At 46.4% G+C, this 22433-nt stretch overlaps 1 protein-coding gene across 4 annotated transcripts in view; it reads right to left on the reverse strand.

Moving 5' to 3' along the window:
* The window catches only part of TMEM39A (transmembrane protein 39A), a 47491-nt gene that overhangs the window by 4966 nt on the left and 20092 nt on the right, over positions 1 to 22433 (reverse strand). Inside the window, exons 1-4 of one of the 4 annotated variants that reach the window (XM_061365601.1) lie at positions 15437 to 15643; positions 3745 to 3925; positions 1613 to 1835; positions 168 to 251 (exon numbers count right to left, since the gene is read on the reverse strand). In XM_061365601.1, the coding sequence (XP_061221585.1) occupies positions 168 to 251; positions 1613 to 1835; positions 3745 to 3925; positions 15437 to 15440 (492 nt within the window). In that variant the 5' untranslated portion in view covers positions 15441 to 15643. Of the gene's footprint in view, positions 1 to 167; positions 252 to 1612; positions 1836 to 3744; positions 3926 to 15002; positions 15207 to 15266; positions 15413 to 15436; positions 15644 to 22433 lie in introns of those variants that run through there. The other 3 variants (XM_061365598.1, XM_061365599.1, XM_061365600.1) reach the window with 3 other exon arrangements.

The following is a 22433-nucleotide window of genomic DNA, read 5'->3' on the forward strand; positions in this document are numbered from 1 at the left end:
CAAGGAGAAGGTATCCCCAAAATCTTAGTCCTTCACATCCCGACTTGTTTTGGGGGGAAGAAACCCTCCAGCTCTCCAACTTGCAGAACTTTCTGAGGCCACAGATGGTCATGCTCTGCAACCAGTACCAGGGGCAGGAGAGGAAGCCTCCAAGATGGTTATGTTACCTCAGAGATGAGGGCCCACACCAGCCTCCGCGCCAGCATCACTGTGATGAACGCCGCCAGGTGATAGTCAATGAGGTGAAAGTTCTGAAGGAGGAAAGAAAAAAGGGTCTTCACCAGGGGAAGGGGCTCTGGAACCACCCAGCTGGGGTGGGACAGGAAAGCTGCCTGCTCGAGTGCATCAGGACCTCGGGTAAGCGTTCCCCAAGTCTGTTAGGGATGAGGGAGAACAGATAAGCATCAGTAACACAGGGATGTCTCCAGATGTAAGATCTTCCCCACATGGAAGTTCCTTCCCATGGAGAGATTTCCACTGAAAACAAACCCACCCTTCAGGCAGGTGTTTTTGTGGTCAAAGGGACTTCTTGGACCAGGATTGCAAGTCATCCCTGGAAAAGCCAATGAGCAACCAGGGCAAGGGCAGATGAAATAGAGCCCAGAGTGAGCACACCAGTTCACTTTAGCTCTTGGTCTCAGAAATGGTCTGTGGTGACCAATGTTCCCTGATAATCAGGTTGATCTAAGAAATGTCATCTTCATGAGCCATAGATCTGTATCAGAAGTTTAATGTTGGCTCTGGCTTCTTCAAATCAGATACAGTTTTTGGACCCCTTCTGATTTTTGAAGGAAGCTATCAAATGTGTTGTGGCTAGAACAGTTAGCAGAGTGTGAATACTGCTGTTTGGGACTTCATGGCCATTTTGGGTGAAAAAGAATGCTTGATTTCTGATGGGAACAAACAAATGACCATTAAATCCTTTCGGGTAGGGAGCCTCAAACTACTTTCTGTTTAAAGCAAGCTGTGTCCAGCACGGCAGAGCTGAACTCGAAACTGGTAACTGCACTACCAGCACCACCTGCTGGTATAGTTAACTAAGGAACCACCTCATGCTTCCAAGCAGCAAGGACACAGTAAAAACTGAAGGACCACTTCATCACTCACATGAGGTTTGCTGACTCAGGTACAGGTCACTGCCACACTGTGCAGCTTATTAGGCCAGGAAGAAGACTGAAACTGAGGAGACTGGAAGCTTGACATAAGCTGAGGATCTCTTCCCCAACTCCTCTGCTGCTGCTATGCTGTGAGATCCTAATGAAAACTTGCTCCATCTTCCTTCTCTCAGGCTCTGTTATTTCCACTGCGAAGGGGCACCCACAGCAGGAGACAGCAGGCTCCTGAAGTCTCAACTCCATTTCAAACCCTAGGATCTAGCTAGGCCATGCAAGGGATTTCCACTGAAGGAGTCCTGCTGGCACTTCTCTCTCACCTTCTATGTATTTTCTCCCCCGTAAAATGGGGGATGACGTGGTCCTGGCTGATGGGGGTGCATGTGAACTCTCCTTGACTCCACTAATATCAAATGTTTGGTGATTCCTGCCCTGAGGAAGCATGAAAAGAAGCTATGTAATGAGAAAGCACGAGTGATGCCATTTGCTGGGGCACTCACCAATGAGGTGCAGGAAGCAGGGTGATTGTATGGGTACCACCAGACAGTCTTGTAGATGTTGATATACTGAATGAAGAGGGCTACCAGCAGGTAGATGAAGAACAGGAATTCAAAGAGAAGGCTCCCATCCAGCGGCAGCTCAGGGATGCGGCAGTGACGGACAGGCTCTGGAGTGATCAGCGCTGTGATGGGAGGCGCCGAGAGGCTGATGGCACTACCATTCCTGAGGAGACACACAGCACTCACTTGGTAACATCCTACATCATCTCTACCATTCTGCAGGACAGGGAGTGCTTGAGGTTGTGAATTTGGGACTGAGCATTGCTAGAGGAGAGGTGGCAGCAGTCTCACATTTGTATTTCTGGCATGAGACTGATGGTGAGCTTTATCTTAGTTCACCCAAAACCAGCATTCAGCGTTTTCTCCAGGTAGGAGATTGAGCTGTTGTGACAGACCAAACTTGAAGATGGAGGAAGTCAAGTACACAGAGTGAGGAAACAACTCCAAGCAACAAGCACTGAGGACTCTGTCAGACTGAGCACTTAATGTTACCTCTCCATATCAGGAAAGACTGAGAAAGTTGGGGTTGTTCAACCTGGAGAAGGCTCCAGGAAGACTTTATTGCAGACTTTCAGTTCTTAAAAGGGGCCTGTAAGAAAGATGGGGACTTTTTAGCAGGGCCTGTTGCAACAGGATGAGGGTGGTGCTTTTAAACTAAAAGAGGGGAGATTCTTTACACTGAGGGTGGTAAAACACTGGCACAGGTTGCCCAAGAGAGGTGGTGGATGCCCCATCCCTGGAGACGTTTAAGGCCAGGCTGGTTCTGGGCACAGTGATCTAGATGAAGATGTCCCTGCTCATTGCAGGGGGGTTGGGCTAGGTGATCTCTGAAGGTTCCTTCCAACCCAAACCCATTTTATGATCCTATGAATATTCACTTCTCCCGCCCATCACTGAGACACCACAGTAGCACCCAGCCTCTTTCTCCAGCACTGCAAAGTGTTCATCGTTCCTCTGCTCATAGTTCCTCTGTGAGGGGTAACTAAAAATGGAACAGAGGAGTTCAGCCACTTCCTAGAGGCTGACTTCTCAAGTTTTCTCACACTTCCTTTTTTCCTAGCCTTCAGAGAAGGACAGGACAACTAAAAGCTCCAGCAGACTGAACTGACAGAGGAAGCTCAGACATGAACTCTGCTGTGTCTGACTGCAAGCAGGATAAACAGCGCTTACCCAGGACCCTGAGGCACTGACTTCATGGTCTGACCAGTCACTTGTTGCTCAAGAAGCTATGAGTGTGACATCTGTCCATCTGTTCCAGCCAGAGAAGTCTTTAAAGGCCAAAGCTAAATGGCTTGGATCTCTTTACTCTGTAAGGATGAACTTATACCAGGTTGGTCAGAGCCTCAGCATAGAGAAGAGCTTCTCTAGTTTGCTAACTTCTGTACAGAAGGAAGTAACACTGGGCCTTTTTAGTCTTTGTGCCAAATGTGGAGATCTAAATGTCACTGTGTGTTCTTTTTTCAGCCTCCAACTTCCTCAGAAAATTGAGAGGAGCTTTGCCAACTGAATTAGTCTCATCTGCAGCCAGCAGGACTAAAACAGAAGACAGTCATGGCAGGAAGATGCCTTTCTATCACATAGGAGGGGGACTTAGAGCTGAGCTCTGACAGGTCACACTGACTCCCTGCAGCACTGCAGACAAGTGAGTAAGAGAGGCAAGAACTCATAATCTGCCAGGATTCACTGCTCTGGCGACTGCTGCAGGGAAGGACAATCTGAGCACTGTGCCATTCCACCCCTGGCCATTGCGACCATGGTGAACAGTGAAGGGTGGCTGTGACCACTTCCACAATCCTCCCCACAGGGCTGATTTTAATGCATGAAGTCATGAGAGGGGCTATAAAGGGAATGACGGCAGCAGAGCTCAGGGGAGAAGCTGGAAGAGGTTTGTCATGAAGGGCATGTTCCCTCTTGGATGGGCCGCTTCCTAATGCCACAGCAAAGGGCTCGAGGTTCCCGTGCCCCAGTTTCTCACTTTAACCATGAAGCCACACTCATACACAGAGTGGATCAAGGCTCCTCAGCTTCTGGTGCCACTACAGATACCTCCAGAACCCTCCCTTTGTCCTCACCTGTTTCTCAACCCAGCACCGTTTCCGCAGCTCCCACCAACCAGCGTCTGGAGAGAAGGCAAAGCTGAACGGCTTAGCTGCTGCCGGCTGGGTCCCCTCCTTCCACCGGGCATGACCAGGAACCAAGCCACTTCCAGTGCCTCCCTGAGACCCACTCCACGATCCTGAAGCTTTCCCACGTCTGCAAAGGAGGCAGAAACATCATTGAAGCTGCAAACTTAGTTCACAGCCCGGCCAAATGAGTTCACGCAAAAGGAATCTACCCACACACTCAGAGCACTGTAGGGCATCCATCACCACCCTAAAGCACTGTGGCATTTCAGCGGCACCAGATCAGAGTCTGCTTGCATACACTGAATGGACACCACTGACACTGTGTCTTTAAAAGCAGCTGCTTAAATTAGCCATCAGTGCCTGTTTGCACTTCCTGTGGGCTGGAAAGCACAAGGAGCATGGCCAGTGCTGGAGAACACACTACTCTGTGCCTCATGTCAAAAGCAAGCCTGGGAAGAACCCTCTCCCTGTTCTGGTGCATGGGGCTCCTACAGCTTCACAGGTCTTTTAATGACCCAACACACTGACAGGCTCTGGTGCTGGTGGGTGATTTGGACCCCCTCTGCCAGAGCTCTGAACACACTGATCTCCATGAAGTTAACTGCATGGTTCTGATCAAGAAGCCCAGACACGAGGTAATGGCTTCAAACTGAAAGAGGGTAGATTTAGATTGGATATAACAAAGGAGTTCTTCCCTGCAAGGGTGATGAGAGACTGGCACAGGGTGCTCAGAGAAGCTGTGGCAGCCCAAACCCTGGCAGTGTTCAAGGCCAGGTTGGATGGGGCTTGGAGCAACCTGCTCTAGTGGAAGGTGTCCTTGCCTGTGGCAGGGGGTTGGAACTGGATGAGCTTTAAGGTCCCTTCCAACTCAAACCATTCTAGGCTTCTAGGAGACCCCTGCTGTGCTAAGAAAGCCTGATTGACACAACGGTAGGAGGTCCACTTAAAAGTGGTTCTAGTTAGCAGATTAGTGCAGCAGAACACTCAGGTATGCATGTACTTCAATGCACATATAGGCAGTCACATACCCCAGGCTCAAAAAAACAGAAATAAAAAGGTTAAAAGTAAGCCTTTAAATATTTATTTCAACTGACACATTTAAGTCAGTGAGGTCCTTAAACTGAATTGAGAGGCTGGGCAGCTCCCAATACCAGTAACAAAGGTGGATTCTCTGGCACAGACTTTATAACTTCCCATATGACTTTGCTTTTATTTCCCTGGTTTCCACATGCCACTGAAGGATTTCTGCAGTTGGGGAAGTTGATGATGGCCAGCAGGCAGAAGAGAGTGTGAATCTGGAAGTCATTCTAACTGCCTGTGCTGTACAGAATCAAGGCACTGAGTGAGCATCTCACTGCAAGGCTTCTGGTGTGTCTGGAGACTCATCAGCTATCCTTTTAGCAAAGCAGCATAGTCAGAACTAACCCAGCATCCAAGAAAGCACCTCTCGCCTTCCAGGGAACTCTGGAACTGCTGAATTTACAGATGGAACCCATCTATTCAGAACTCAGTTATCACCTCCTTGAAACCCCCGAGGAATCACAGCTGAGTGTGTGCTTAGTGAGTCACACACTGTGCCCATGAGCAGTGTGCAGGAGAACTGGACTCCCTCAAAGAATCATCCTTGGGGTTAACATTTCCCATCCTTCATCCCTGCTCCAAATAACCAATTCTCAGCATTTGCACAAAAATCAAGATGTTTCAAAAGCTGAATGCTTTCCACCTACCCACATGAAGGTCATGCATACCCGAAGCAAAAAGAGTTGTGAAATGACATGAAAGGAGAGAGCAAACATTGGATAATTTGGGGTTGGAAGCAAAGAATGTGTTTTGGCAGACTTCAAAACTCTCCTTCTAATTCCAATGAGGACACAAGAGAGAATTGAAGCCTTCCTTACCTCTCTTTTCCTTTACCTTCTCTTTGCAGTGAAGACTAAAGCTTTCAGAGAAGTTTCTCTAGGATGTTCTAGAATATTAGTTGGGAATATTTGTATTTCATGAATTAAATATAAACAGAAGAAAAGTCTCCTGTGTACAGCAGATGAGCAGGGGCAGTAACAGACACTGCAGGATTCATTAGAGCATCCAAACACTTCACATCAACTGCTAAGATGAAGAAAAAAATTAGGAAAACCTCTAAAAGAAGCAACTTTTGAAAGCATTTTAAGATGGATTAAGCTATTATAGGGCACGTGGAAGCTAAAACAGTGTGATTCAACCTCCAGGATGTTTCTGATTACAGATGCAATGTGCTGGTGGTCTGATTAGTGCTATTAACAGTGGAAGGTGTTTGATGCCACATTCAGTAATACATGTCAATAATTTAACAGCTCTCATTAGTAGTGTCCCATTAATATTAGTGTTATCCCATTAGTATGCTCCACATGCTCACCCATATAGTCACTTGGACACTGTGCAATTGTACTCCCACCCTCTGGCTTTGCAAACCAGTAAAATGTAGGCTTCTACCACCCAAAAAGAATGCCTGTGGAAAGGAAAGGAGCCCTCCTGAACATCAGTGCACCATATTTTAACTGCACTTGAATAAGCCCTTTCACAGTGATCTGTGAACGTACAGACTGGGCTGCTCCTCAAGTTTTAAATAACTTTACTTCACTGGAGTTGAATGAAATCAGCTAAATCTTAGAGCAAAATGTGCCTCAGAACCATCCCTGGGTTGTTTGCTTTTGTTTTGTAAACCCAGCCACACTGAAGCTCCACAGATAAAGTGAAACAAAGCAGGGAGATTACAGATCAGTTTGACTCCAAGTCTGCTTGTTTTGGCCTTGAACCAATGAGTAACTATCCTTTTGGAAGAGACAGACATGGGAAAACCCTCTTAATAGTTTTCAATTAACAAACAAAGGCATGATTCTACTGTAAAAAACGTCCTAACATGGGGGGAAAATAAGTGTCCATGACCCTTTAGTCCAACAGATAATGTTCCTGTGTGCATCCAAGTCACACAGTGTTAATAAAGAGCCTCAGAGCATACTGGGAGTCTACCATGCTCCCTTCTCTGTTTGCAGAGTCCCCACCCCATCAGGAAGCTTATTTTATAGAGTCACAGGCACAAAAACTGAGTAATAGAAAAGAAAAGCTTCCTGACAAGACTCTTCAGTCCATTAATGTGATTCCACATTGTTTCTAGAATCATGGAATGGTTTGGGTTGGAAAGGACCTTAAGATCGTTCAGTTCCAAACCCCTGCCATGGGCACAGACACCTTCCACTAGAGCAGGTTGCTCCTGGCCTTGAACACTGTCAGGGATGGGGCAGCCACAGCTTCTCTGAGCAACTTGTGCCAGTGCATTGACACCCTCACAGTGAAAGAACTTCTTCCTTATATCTAACCTGAACTTCCCCTGTTTCAGTTTGAACCCATCACCCCTTGTCCTATTACTACAGCCCCTAATGATGAGTCTCTCTCCAGCATCCTTGTAGCCCCCTTCAGATACTGGAAGCTGCTCTGAGGTCTTCCCAGTTCACCTGTAATTTCACTCAAAATAAGTTGCATACTTGTAGTCCCTCCATCTCCAACACCCCCAGAAGAGAAGCTGCCGAGCTCACAAGATCTCTCTCAGGCACACGTGGGCATCATAACATCACACAAGAAGGATCTGTGGAGCAAGTATAGAACAGTGGTCCTGTCCTCACAGAGAATGGATATGTGTTTGGGCAACTCTTGGGTCCTAGAGAGGGACCACACACAAAACCTTCAGCTGTGACATGGTTATAAGAAGATCCAGGAACATAATGCATCAGCCCCTCTGACTTCAAATTCTTGCTTTTAAGACTACAGAAAGCACTTGGGCATTTTGTTTGTCTGCACCAACACTCCTCCCCATCAGCTCCCCAGGCAAGAACCACAGCTGCGAGCAAGGCATACGAACTATCCACCAGTTCAGAGGTGAAGCAGCACACAGCTCCATGCTGCTCCCCAGGGACCAATGCATCATGTTCCTACATCAGCAGCTGCCCAAACAGCTCTTGCAAGAGGCAAATCAGGAGAGAGCCAGTGAGTCATCAGAATGAAAAGTCTGCCTGGTTCCCCATCTCTTTGCTGGAAATGGTACAGTGCTCAGCCAGTTATGTTGATGGCGTGGATGTTTTTTAATATGAGAAAATGAGAAAGCCTTCAATCCTCTTGGGAAGCTAGCTGCGGAGCTTGGAAAACACTCAAGAGGCTCTCCTTGCCTCCACAAGTCCTACAACCAGCTACAATCGAGAGCAGCAAGGGAAACGTGCCCACCCTCACTTGAGACCACAAGTATCTCACTGCAATGTCTTGACCAAAGCAGCCTTTTTCCTGTCAATAAACATGTGACATCTTGGGGTGAAGCAACAAGCTGCCTCTGTTGCTGTTAGCAAGGGAGCTCTGCTTACCTTCTCCTCAGCAACATGTAAGCTCCTAGTGCTGTTTAGTGCCAGAAGCAGCTATTCAGTGCTGCCCATCTCCAGAGCACTCCTGTGTCCCAGTATCTCTCAATTCCTCCTTGCTGCTGCCACTGCCTGTCCCCTGCTGTCAGGAGCACTGGCTTCTAGGTTATTTTCCTTCCAAAAGGAACGCATATCCTGGAACTGGAGTGTGTGGACAAGCCCTGAGGCACAAGCTCCTGAACCACAGAGGAAAGGGACCATTTAAGAGCTGAACGGTTCACCCTGAGCTGAGCAAAAAGCTCTGTCCCCAGCACAGCCTCTGTTCTCACCCCACAGGTGACAACTCACTGCGTCCCCAACAGTGGCTTATTTACAAAACCTTGTTAGCACCGCTGGAAAAAGAGTTCCCATCCCCTGGTGAAGCCATTTCTGGAAGGATGGGAGGGGAAAAATAAGGTGGGATTCTCTAACCTTTGGGATTAAGTATGTAGTGTAACAATGGTGACTTTCAGCTGGCAGACAAACAGCTCTTTCTCCTCTTCCTCCCCTCTACCCCCATCAGTCTGTGAAATTGAAACAAGCAATGTAAAAAGGTCTCTCGTTTACTCATGTCCTCACTTCAAGTCACTGTAGCTGGGCAACCTCATCCCAAACATGCATTTGTCCATCAATCCAAATGTCTTAGCAAATTATCAGCAAATCTACTTTATAGTGAAATTTTCTTTTGAACTCCTGTGAGTCCTGGTTACTATGGCTTGATTTAGTTCCTTTTAGTGTGAGCCTCTATTTATTTATGTTAAATAAAACCATTTTGAGACATAAAGCTGGTAACCCATTCACCCACCATCACACTGAAATGGTTGAGAAGAGAGCTGAGGAGCAGCAATGGCTGCACCCATGCCATGAGGCCACCTTGTCAGCACCCTCACATCTGCTACTCCGAAAGCCAAGAAGCTGCAGAACTTCCATGGATGAAGCCCTAACTTGGTTTGGGAATAAAAAAGCATTAGGTTGTTATGAGGGAGGAAACAACTGACAGGTTATCAGATGGAAAGCTAAATATTTGGCTTGTGCAGCACTAAGTCAACACAACCTTTCAACTCAGGCTGGCTCCAAAGGCCCGGCCCTGGGCTGGGAAGCACAACCGGTTAGGAGGAGGTCTCCCAAGTCAGCACATTTTCCAAGTCCTCATGCCACATGGAGCGATGGATTAAGAAAGAGATCTGGTGTGGAGAGAGGCAGAAGCCCCCATAAAGCACATCCCAGGGGTGGGTGAGAAAGACGGAGCTGTGTGGTGAATCCCCATCATGAGGTGATGCACCAGCAAGGCTAAGCTTTGCTCAGTGACTAAGAACCAAGGGGTATTTCTGTAGTAACAAAACTAACCCAGCAAGGCCAAGTCAGCACAGCTTTTCTAATGCAGCACAGCTCCATCTATCAGTCCTCTACACACGTGTCAAAACAGAAGGGTGAAAGTAGCAAGAAAAAGGCAAGAATTTACATGTATATTTTATGACTCATTCCAGGCATCTTCAGCAAGGAAGGCCAGAGCTAAGTAGCCAGGTTAGAGGGGGAAAATAGAGAAGTTATAGCTAAAGACAAGCTGAAGACAGCACTTACCATTTGTGCTTCAAATACCCACAGACAAAAATGGGAACAGAAAAGGAAAGTTTACAGGAAAAACCTCTCCAGGTTAAAGTGCACAGCTCATTTTGCTGATGTGCTCTTTAAGGAGGGGATGTAGATTAAAGTTCTTAATACTCCAGAGCAAGAAATCTATCCAAGAGGTTGAAAAAGCCATTTTTAAAACCAGAGAGATCTCCAACCCAAATCCTACACATTCCTTAAAAATCCCCTCAAAGATCTTACTTCAGGGGATGTGAGGGAAAGATTTCCAGAGGTCCTCTTCAGAATGCAGATGAGTTCAAGTCTTTGTGAATTGGGGGAAAGAAGATACACACAGTAAGTGCTCTTACCGAACTTCTGGCAAGTAGAAGAACAAAGCAACGATCCCTGAAGTAATAAAATGATACCTCTTAAGCATGTAATTACCTTGTGCAACTAACTGGTGCAGGAGGTCAAAGCAAACAGCTTACTAAGGCTTTAATGAAAGACTATCATAATTTTATGAATGAAGACAAATGAAATTATGTTCAAAAAACAAGTGAAGGAAATAAAACCCAACAAACCCAAACCCCACAACATAAGATACATCCTGAAGGGCTCAGCAGCTACAAGTGGCCAATAACACACTCCTCACCAAGACAACAGTATCACAAGACATGAACATTTTCTTTGGCTTCTTCTGATGTATTCAGCAACACTTACAGCCAAATGCTGGATCTGGGAATAAAGAGAGCATTCGCTTGCTTGTGTGTGAGAAAATGACAGAGTTGCAAAGCTGAGCTTTTCCAAATGCAGGCCTGACCAGTTGGGTCATGGTCTATTTTGGTCCTACAGTTCTCATGCTTCTAAATGGTGTGGGGAAAGGGACAGCAAGTTATCCTCATCCAAAGCAAGAGGCTCAAATTAAAATGCTGGCAGGAATTAGAGTGAGACATATGGTTCTCAAAGACAACCTGCACTGTCACCTGAAAACTTGGAAGAGTTTCAGGTTCAGCTCCAAAACAGGGTTGAGTATGCAGCAACACAAAAGTTTTAAGCTCCAGCTCCATGTGCCTGTTACTTCCAGAAGCAAAAGTTCAGTTTAGAAGGGGGCATTGGCTGGGAAGTAATGCTCCATCCCAAGGAGGATGTTTTAGCAGACACAACACAGGCAAAGCTATCAGAGCTGGCTGGTAATACAGTTTATCAACACACACTCCTAAGTACATCTTGTGCTAAAGCTCTTCACTAAACACTGCACAGGTACAGATACATCACAGCTATCAAACCCCTCCATTGCACCATGCCCCACACAGTGACTGGGAAAGGAAGGGAATTTTGGCTACAGCCACGGAAATTTGCTTTTCCAATTGATCAGAGCAAACGTGCAGCAAAACAGATCACTACTGGGGAGGAGGGGTAGGGGAACAGATAAAAGATGCTCTTGCCTTAAGGGCTCATCTTTTCAGCCAAGCAAGCCACCAAAACATTCATTCCCTTCCCGAGGCCGAACACATACACATGGTCTAATGGACTGAGTATAGAACTGCAGACCAGGAACTGTTTTGCTTTTTTTATCTCTCCTCTTCAACTCACTTCCAGGGAACTTATTTTACCATGTCAGAGCTCAGTTTCCTTATTCCAAAGAGGATAAACTGTTCAGCAAGGATTTCTCCTCCCAGGGGTCTCTGCAGGTAGCACTGAATAGTTTTTACAGCATTATTTTAGTGCTTTAGACAAGCTTTTTTTCAAAACAAACAGAAGCAGCTTTCCTGCTGGTTTTGTTCCTCTGCCAATCCCAATGTTTAATGTAATGGAGATCAGCCATGATGACAAACCATGGGGAGTCACTAGGAGTTCTCTGTTTTGTCCTCACATAGCTAAAAATAAGGCAGGCATCTGCCATCTGTAGCAACGAGTTTGAAGGAATGGAGTAGAACACAAGGAAGAAACACTTCCTTGAGGCCTTCCCCAAGTCATTGCACTGGGATTCATATCAGAAAGTATCAGTGTGACAACGATTTGCATACCCTTGACACTGTAGAAAGGCAGAATTATCACAAGGGATTCTAAATAAATAATATTTTGCATAAAATATGCATTTGATTTAAAATGTAAAATTGCATAAGAGAATACATCAAGTCCCCTCTACTTGCCTCCTAAGTAACAGGTACAGGTAATACACAAGTTTCCTGCTTCCATTGCTCAGAACTTCATGTGAGCATTTATAGAGCAACTGATCGATCAGACTGGGGAAATGCAATAGGTTACATTAATCCCTGGTATAATTAATTACACCAAGACTGGTTTAGCTGTCTGAATCTGCACACATGCTCCCCTGTAAGTATTCTGGGCTATAGATGTCTACTGTCAATTTACCTTTAAACCAAGCAGCCTCAGCATACGTTATGCTGATGCCACTGCCATGGCTTTTCTGACCAGCTTGCATAATAACACTCACTTCCCACCAAAAGTCTCGTTTTCCGCTTGCAACACGTTCAGCTGTCCAAAAAGCTGAAAGAAAAAAGGTTGGAAATGACTCTCCAGTGACTACTTGCCACAAAGAATGGCAGGAAATCTTTCAGGAGAGTTTGGTAGCTCATGAGTGACTTGCCCAAGTCACAGCTACTAGAGCTTTACCTCCTGTTTTAAAAATCCACCGCCTAAAAGCTGTAGTACAGTTGTGGTACAGTTAGAAGTGGAGTTCCCATCAGCACAAGAGAACTGCTGCTGTTAGGTGGACAAAGAAGAGGAAAGCAAACTTCATGGCACCATTGATTACTGGGACAGGCCAAATTCCGCAGCCAAAGAGTGGATTTAAGGAGAGCGGAGGGATCACTGAAAGAAGAGGAAGGTTGACTGTCATAATTTCAGATCTTCCTTATGGTTTCCTGTGTAGCACAGTACTGTCAAACTGTATGTGTTCTCAAACTGAACAGCAGTACAAGGAGATAAAGAAACTGGGCCTCAAAAAAAGGACAGTATGTCTAAGAGAATGTCATACTGCACAACTGACAGATCAAGGAATACTGAAGTCTAAAGATGCCAAGCATTTAAGTAGGTTTTGCAAGCCAAATTCAACCCTCCTCTGGATTTTTCAGTCCATACACGTCAGAACACAAAACTTCACAATGGAAAAGACTGGTTGGAAATTGGTAATATTTTAAAGATCAAATGTTCTAAATAATAAAAAATTAAGACAAATCTCCAACCGATCTTCACCAGTGCTAAAAACCACACACATCTCTGTACTGACAAAATATCTCTACTTTAAATCTAGAGTATGAATTCAACCCCTGCAACTTAAGAGTTTCACATCTGTGAACTAGAACTGAACCACATGCTTCTTACTGCCAGAAGAAAACCTTTTTTCCTGCATTTCATGATACTGAGGCACAGGGAAAAGCACCAAGAGTGAGGAGTAGCACGGTCTCCGAATCAGTACTATCTAGTTGCTGTGCACCATATTCATCTTTAGGGGCTGTAACTCTGGAGTTGTACAGAGGGGCCAGACTCACTTCTGAACTGAACGCTCACAGAAAAGTGGAAGCCACCTTAACAAACATTTCTAGCATATATGCTCTTGCTGTATTCTCAAACATCCAGGTTTGATGCCTGCAGAAGAAAAACAAGGTTAGTTGGTTTACAATATCCAGACATGAGTTTACAGACACTTTCAGAGAAAGACTTGTATTCAGTGCTGCCTAATTCCAAAACCAGTAGAAAGGTGTGGGGGTTTTCCCCCCTCAAATAATACACACACAAATCAATTCTCTCTCTAAAATTGCAGATCAAAAAGCAGTGCCTGAAGAAAGCATAGACGAAAGAGCGATTAGACCTGTCTGCTTTTGACTAATACATAACAGTATAACTATAGTGGCTATGTTACATCAGCTAACATAGGCAGGTCACTAAGATAACAATAGCTTTATTTCCTTAGCTACTACAGGATGACAGTAACTCAGTAAGGTGCTAACCTGCACACTGAAAGAAGTTTTGAAAAGAATTTATCTCCTTGCAAGCAGAACAGAAACAAACTCTCCCAAAGTAGGAAGCAGAATGGTTTATCCCTATTTTACAGCCAGAAAGACTGTAAAAATGGAAGTAAAAATGTAAAAAATAAAAGGCTGTCTTTTCTCTATTATCAGTAAATTTGAATGCCCAGGTTGAGGCAGTAGGAGTGTGGATACCCAGACCTTCTGAAAATCAGGTCTCAAATACTGCAAGCCACTAGGTCTGCAAAGAGAGAGCCAGGAACGAGCTGTACATGAGGCATGCTGATGTTCCGTGGTCTGGAGATTAGGAGCATGCATCACACGACACAGTTAACTGTGTCAGTGATATTACCTATGCTCCTCTGTTGTCCAAATATACCAGACTGCACAGTATTCCTACCCTACATGATGGTTTACACTGCAAAACCTGAGCCAAAGAAGGTTGCAGACACAGCAGCAAGGAGAACTGAAGAACTTCCAGTCAGTAAGAGACAACAAGGAGCGGGTGAAGCTTCTGCACAACTCCCAGAGAGCTCATCATTGCCTGGCTAATGCTTTGGTGCCAGCGGGCTCAGGATTTATCAGCAGAGCATCATCCCATTACACTACCGAGTGCCTCAGCTGAAGGAGCTGATGCTCCAGAGGAGGCTGGAAGGAAAAAGAGCATGGGAAACAAAGCTACTCCAATAGCAGGAGTGCCAGGAGGTGAGCAAAGGAGAAGGCTGCAGGTTAAAGGGCTGGTGTCTTCTCTGCTCCCAGCATCCTGTGGAACTGGAGCTGAGCCATCCCACTCCCATCCCTGTATTACCATACCCCTCTTCCAAATAACTCTCTTGTGATCACAGCGAGTTAACAGACCTCAGCTGGTTACGGAACGTATGCCTTGTCTCCAAAACCTTTAGGACTCACCACTTTGTGATACAGACCTCTCATTCCTTCACTTACAGCAGCAACAGCTGCTAGTGATACGAGGGGCCCGTTATTCACGATGAAGAAGCATGGATGAGAGCGATCATAAATCGCAGACAAGGCTGCCTCTGTTCCTGCTACATGCTCACACGTTAAAGTTATGCTGGAGTAGCAAAGGAGCTACCTCATGGAATAAGGAAAATCACCCTCCTAACTGCTGTCCTACATAAGGGAGGACGACCGACACTGTTTTCTTAGTGGCACAAAAAGGAACAGCGACAGAGATGTCTACCCACACCCATTCTGGAAACGGTACCTTATGGCGAGTTAGATTTGCCTGGACTTAGAGAGGACTGGCTCACTTCTCCATGCTCCACAGGACGGTGCCCTCTCTTACCTCTGTAGGACCGATTACACAGCGACAGCGTTTTAACAGCCCAAAGCAAACCTCCCCATGACCGCAGACCAACTTCCTCGCCTCTAATCCTCGACCGCCCCTCACAACGTGCCCGGACCTCTTGGTTTAACCCAGCAGGAAACGTCTAAAACAAGCAGCCCGTCACCGAGTGCCGCAACTCACCAGCAGGACGAAACAGAGCCAAGAGCCTCCCCACCACACGGGCACTCACTCACATACACCCCAGTTTTCAGGCAGGCGGCAACCCGCGGGCTCGGCCGCCCGGCCCCGCACCGCACCGCACCGTCCCGCACCTCACGGCCGGGGCAGGGTTCCGTCCCGCCGGTACTCACACATCCAAGCGCGGGCGGCGGCGCGGCCCGGACATCAGCCGGCAGCGGGGTCCGGTCCCGTCCCGTCCCGTCCCGTCCCGCCGGCGAGCCCCGAGCCCCGCAGCCCGCCGCCACCGCAGCTGCCCGGGAGACGTGGCAGTGAGAGCTGATGCTCTCATCACAGGGCGACAGGCGGCGGCTGCAGCACACACCGCGGCGATCGGCGGCTGAGGACGGCCCAGGGAGGGAAGAGCGCTGAGGGGCGGGGCGGCCGCGCCGAGCCGCCATCTTGGTGGTGGCAGCAGGGCTGCCGCCTTGGATGCGCTCCTTCTCTTTATGTTCTTAATGCTGCACCAGTACATTTTGGTGCTTTAGAATTGCAAGTAATAATAATAGAATTACAGACCGGTTTGGGTTGGAAGGGACTTCAAAGCTCATCCAGTTCCAACCCCTGCCACGGGCAGGGCCACCTACCACTAGACCCGGTTGCTCCAAGCCCTGTTCAACTTGGCCTTGACCACTGCCAGGGATGGGGCAGCCAAAGCTTCTCTGGGCACCCTATGCCAGGGTCTCAGCACCCTCACAGGGAAGAGCTTCTGCCTCAGATCTCATCTCCATCCTCCCTCTGTCAGGTTAAAGCCATTCCCCTTTGTCCTATCATTACATGCCCTTGTAAAAAGTCCCTCTCCAGATTTCATGTAGGCCCATTTAAGTACTGAGAGCTCCTATAACGTCTCTCCAGAGCCTTCTCTGGGCTGCACAAGACTAATCAACCCAGAAAGCTCTGTGCTTTGCATTATGAAATCACAGACTGGTTTTGGTTGGAAGGGGCCTTAAAGCTCATCCCGTTCCAACCCTTCTGCTATGGGCAGGGACACCTCACACTAGACCAGGCTGCTCAAAGCCTGGTCCAACCTGGCCTTGAACACTAAATCATAATTAACTGCTTCATTGCAGTCATCGACTCTGTGACTGAACATCAGCAGCTGAAAAGTCCCGCTGCCATTGCTACCCTCAGCTGGGGTGCGAGGCAGGCGCCTCACCGGAGAAGGCCTGGGCCACGCAGCTGTCTGAGAAGCCACACACGGGCGCTCAGGGAACCGAAAGAGCCAGTGCAGAGCCGGCAGCGGGGAAGGGAAGGGACACGGGGCAGTACCTGTAAGAGCCAGCAAGCGGCAGCAGATAGCCAAAGGTGATACGAAACCGACCCAAGGCTTTCCTGAGGGGCTTTCAGCAGGTGCCAGCCCAGAGCTGGGGAGCTGCACGGGTCGTATGTGTGAGCAATAGACTATAATAAATGGGGTAGAGTTGGCTTAACCAATCCTTTCCACCGTTCTAACTTTTAAAATGGTCTGGAAGGGGCTCTGGCACAGTCTCATTGTCTTATCAGTGCGGTTGGACTTGTTTCTGATACAGAATTCTGCCTCCTCATTTCTTGCCTGCAGGGAATACATGTGCCTCATGCATTCACTTCCTTCAGCCGCAGCAGCATCTTCTGATCATTGTCACATCTATGAATGTGAAAACAGCTGCCACACTCCAAACAGACCCATGTGCCTGCCTCACTGCCCTCACACCTCAGCTTTGCTCACCCTTCTCCCTACAGCCACAGAAATGACCAGGCACATCCCAGCTGGACCAGCCAACTATGGCCACAGACCTGCGTCTGCATTTCAGTAATACACACCTTCTACCAGGAAACCTGCCAAAGCATTCCACTATCCCAGAGCAGCTGGAAAAAAAAAACCCCAAACTAAACTGTGAAATCTTGGAAAAAAGATATTGTTCTTAACCTCAGACCAGGTATCTCCAAGGCCTGAGGCCCCTGCCCCAAGAGAAAGCTGCTCTTTGTGTAAAACACGCCCAGGATATCTTAGCTGATGGAGCCGTGCAACAGAGCACAGTAAGGCAGGAGACAGGTTTGTTCTAATTCAACAGGGGTGAGATTCCTTTTCAGCTGTAAATCTGAACACCAGTAGAATTCAATGAAATTATATGGAGATGGGTGCCTCATCTTTTCCTTTCTCATTCTCACATGGAAACAGAATGTGACAATTTAATCTCTCTATCTTTGATAATGCTATTTCAGAAATAGAATCATAGAATAGTTAGGGTTGGAAAGGACCTTAAGCTCATCTAGTTCCAACCCCCCTGCCATATCACTACTGTTAACGACTATGCAAGATGATTTAAAAATCTTGCTATGTAGACTTTTTAGATGAATAATTACTGACACCTTACATTTATCTGCCAAGGCCCTTGTGTCCAATCCATGATACATAGTATTTTTATCACAGAATTCCTTACAGAGCTCTGTAAACATTTGGGTCCTTGGTCTCCTCATAGCTGCATGGAAACTGTAATCCAGACTAAGCTAACGAAACTCGGACTGAGGAACAAGGAGCAGATCAGGCAGAATGTAAAAGATGAGACCATCCCTTTCGCATTTTGGGAAATTAGCATAGGAATTCACCATGTGAAACACTGGATTACAGATCCATGTTCAAAAAGACCCCTCCTCTCTCATTCAGTGCATGTAACTGCTATGGGGACTTTGATAAAGCATACATACTGAGTTACTATGCCACCAGACAGCACATGGCAAACACTAATGCTATAAAACTTGTTGCACTCTCAGCCAGAAACATACTTGATTTGGTGTTTGTCTCTGTTCCTGTTTTCTTCTAGCTTTCATTTCCTTTCTGGTACTTCAGGTTAACACCCTTTTCATCTGGTTCTCACTTCTGCCATGCTTCGTGTCTGTTTCCCACTGTCCCTTAGAAGACCTAACCCTTTTTCCTTGATGCTCACTCTCCTTCCTGCTTCAAATCCCTTTCCATTCTTATCAGTTTAATTCCTTCCTTTCTCTTTTTATCAAACATCTCCTCTATCCTTTTACTCCAGGGCTATTGCCCCACAGCCTGTGGGACATGGATGGCTGTGATCCTGACCAGCCCTGTAAATCTACCCTGGGATACAGCTGATGCTTAATTCAGAGTCAAAGCCTTAATTCTACAACACAAATATGTAACTTTGGTCTTGTGTACAGCATATCTATACAAGCTGGGGTACCACCACAGTGTAGCTGCAGTGACACAAAATTCAGCATAAACCAATTGCTTGAACATCCACCAGTTGCTAGGACTACTTCTGAAGTCCACTTTAAGCTCCTTTCTACTGACGTCACACCTGCCTCATGTTAAAGTAAGCTCTGTTTTGCTGACTTGTGCAACTGTGGCAGCAAGCCATCACCACCAGACTATACTGCCATGGAAGTTATTCTATGCTGCAGAGTGGTTAGTTAGTGTGTCCAAGGATTGGGTTCCAACGTTTAAATAGAATGTAGGTGAGAAAGACACGACAAAACCAGGAGCACAGAACTCTGGATTTAACACAGCAATACTAACACTTCTACAGAATATACACTAGGGTCACGGGGATTGTGAGTCACTCATGTCTTCTCCGTTTAAGGTAGAACTTCCTCTTGTGGCCACACAAACACCAGTTGGTCTTTGTGCACAAAATACTGCCTGGGAAGTCCAATACCCCTTCCAAAGGTTCCTCTGCATCACCTCTGCATGCAAGACGGGGACACTGCTCTTGTTCACCTTTCAAGGCCGCATTGCATTAGGCAAACAGCTTTTATCTGAGAGTTTTATTAGGTAAGAGGCCTGCATTTAAACTGTGAGATTGAAGAGCAAAGATGAAGAAAGGCTGCTTTCATACTTGCTGGCAGGAAGAGCATCCAATGTGGACTTCGGATCTGTATCTAAGAAAACATTGTTTCTAGACATCTACAATCTTTCTTCAGATCACTGATGTCTCTGTGAATAGGAAACTAACCTGCAGGACTTTAAAACCTTTTAAAACCTACTTCTGCTCCACAAACAGCAACACTAACAGAAACAGACCCTAGTGACCCATCTTCTGACTCTGCTCAGAAATTCCACTGTTTCTGTAACGCTGTACTGAGATAAAGTACACTGAGGATTGCTTTTAGTAGCACTAAGACCCTGCTGCTATGGATTTGACTTCTGAGGAAACCTCTTAATGCTGTGCTGAGGAAACCAAAGAGGCACTGGGTTTTCTGGCTGGTATCACTGTCTCTTCCCAGACAAGACAAAAAGCACAACAATGTTAATCAACATGCCATGTACTCTGTGTCCCTCCCCAAACCGGAGATGTGGCATTCCACTGACATACCTGCTGCTAAATTTACAGCTAATTATTTATTGGCATTACTTCCACAATAAAGATTTTTTTTTCCAAAGATTTCAAAAACATTATTTATACTTTGAAAACTTTGAGTCACTGGGTTATTTTTTGGGGGGTGTGTGTGGTGAAAATAGCTTGTACTACATTTGCATTTGGCAAATATTCTGGGCAGCTTAAGTTTGGTTCTTCTCCTCCCTGTGAGGGTTGAGGCCCCAGCACAGTCTGCCCAGAGAAGCTGTGGCTGCCACAGCCCTGACAGTGTTTAAGGCCAGGTTGGACAGGGCTTGGAGCAACCTGCTCTAGTGGAAGGTGTCCCTGCCTGTGGCAGGGGGTTGGAAATGCTTTAAGGTCCTTTCCAGCCCAAGCCACTCTGGGATTCTACAAATGAGATTAAAATCAACAGCTAAAGATGTCACCTAGGACAGCCTGCATTTCTGAGGTAGGCGAAAATGTAAGGTTTTGCTTAATAAAAGATCAACGATAGATTGCTAAAGGACACCTCAGACTCAGGATCCTTCTCAGTACAGATTCTGCTCCCATGAGATCCACACTGAGGGTTTTATTTTTTTGGAACAAGCATAGGATTTAGTCCAGCAGAAAGAAACCTGATTAAAGAAACCTGACAAATGTTGAAACTGATAGATAAGGACACTTGTAGGGGAAACACACAGAGGAACTTTTGTAATAGTGAAGCCACAGAAGAACTGATATCATTCAACACAACGTTCTGTGGCCCATAAACAGAATTAGTTGTTGTCTGTTTCCCTATTTGTTTCCCACATCCCCCATGATGCTTTGACTGCAGTAGCCCATTTCCTGCACATCCTTCATACCCATGTAACAGTATTCCTGATGCTCTGAGTCCACACTTGCAGATCCCAATTCATTTCCAGCATCTTCACATGTATCATTGGCCATCTCCTCTCTGCCCTTCCCTATCCTGTGAGACCCCCACCACAGTAGCTCCAGGTCCCATCATTCACTTACCTCTCACTGCTGGCCTGTGAGATGAGGAACAATGTGATCTGCTGTGTGTGTTGGGACACAAAATACACACTGATTAAATCTGCAGCATGCGTGTGGCCTGACAAGCTGGAGAATGCTGATACACTCTCACTGGGTCACATAATGACTAATGCTCTCTGTCACCCTCTCAGCAGTGTTTTCTGCATCTACAGCTCTGATTCTCACAGCACTAGCAGACACTTACTACCTTTGAGAGTGATGATGCTTTGGCAGACTTGATTACAATCAGCAACTAGCATCTGGATTCTAAAAGCCAACTAAAACTATCAATAGGTGTATATGATGCCATTAGAAATGGGGTCACTTGTGCAGTTTTTAATGGACAACTACTCATGTATATTTAATTTTGGATTATCAACTTCCTTTGCTATTTACAAGCGAGATTAACACTGTCGTTCCTTCTCTCTCAGATCCAATTTCATAGAATCATAGAATAAACTGTTGGAACAGACCTTTTAAGATCATCAAGTCCAACTGCTCGCCAGCACTGCCAAAGCCACCACTAACCCATGGCACTGAGGGCCTCATCCACACGGTGCGTGAACACTTCCAGGGATGGTGACTCCAGCACTGCCCAGGGCAGCCTGTTCCAATGCCTGAGCACCCTCCCAGTGAACCCTTTCTGACAGTTTCAGTGGAGAGTTTTTTATTTTTTCTTGCAAAAAATATTTGCCAGTTTGCTTCATTTAATTTCTTACACTTTTAAACAGAGATTTTCTCCTCTCTGATGCTTCTAAGCAGAATTTCTCACCACAAAAGCTGCTGAATTTGGCCTTTTTCTTGAAGACTTTTTAGTGCTTGACAGACTTAGATGCAACCTTACAGAGGTCTGGGGCTGGTTTGTTCCAGCCCCTGATAGGCATGCATGCAGGCTTACCCTAGAGCCAGGTACACTCAGCAGCACAGTTTGTGATCATCCCTACTGCTTCCCTTTTGCTTTTCTTGCCACTGTCACTGAAATGGCTTCAATATTTTGGCCAAATAATTTTATTTGGCTGGTATATAGAATAATTTTGGCTGGTAGGGGCAGGCAGGCTGGGAAGTCTTGATAGAGAAACAGCAAACATTACATTCTAGCCATACAAACTTTGGTTAAGCCATACAGTGATTTGTACTGCAGGTGAAAATACTTTTGAGGCTTTTTTCATATGGCAAGAAAAATACTGATGTTCAGGCTGGGAGGGACATTCAAAGCTCATCTAGTCCAACTTCCTGCAATGAACAGGGATTATCTCCAACTAGATCAAGGTGCCCAGAACCACATCAGCCCGGCCTGGAATGTCTCCAGCGATGGGGCATCCACCACCACTCTGGGCAATCTGTGCCAGCGTTTTATTGCGGTGTTAAGAATTTCCTCCTCACACCCAGCATGTATCTTTGAAGGTCTGTCTGCACTCTGTTAGGGCTCGACACAAAAAGCCCTGCTATGATTCTACTTCATGAAGGCCTTTCTCTTTCCTGAACAACCAGGTTTTGGAAACAGGCATCTGAAGTCCTCACTCCTGAGACTGAAGAACTCCTGCTGAGCTCCCTCTAATTTCACTGCAGAGAAGTGTCAAATAGAACAGATAAATCTTGAGAGGAAGCAAACCTCCCAACTTTGGTGAGCACCACCAAAAGCTGTGATACCCATGGCCCTCAAAACTCCCTTCAGGCTTCAACCCCCCCCAAACCTCCAAACTCTGACACTCCTGCAAGACCTAACAGGGATCTGGCACCCAGCCACAACACACCTCGGGGAGCCTGAGCGGCGGGCACTATCTGAACTGTGCTGATA

Source organism: Neopsephotus bourkii, unplaced genomic scaffold (genome assembly GCF_033783945.1).
Source record: "Neopsephotus bourkii isolate Nb327-2 ecotype Australia unplaced genomic scaffold, CSIRO-AGI_Nbou_v1 NB_1287, whole genome shotgun sequence".
Classification (NCBI taxonomy): Eukaryota; Metazoa; Chordata; class Aves; order Psittaciformes; family Psittacidae; genus Neopsephotus; species Neopsephotus bourkii.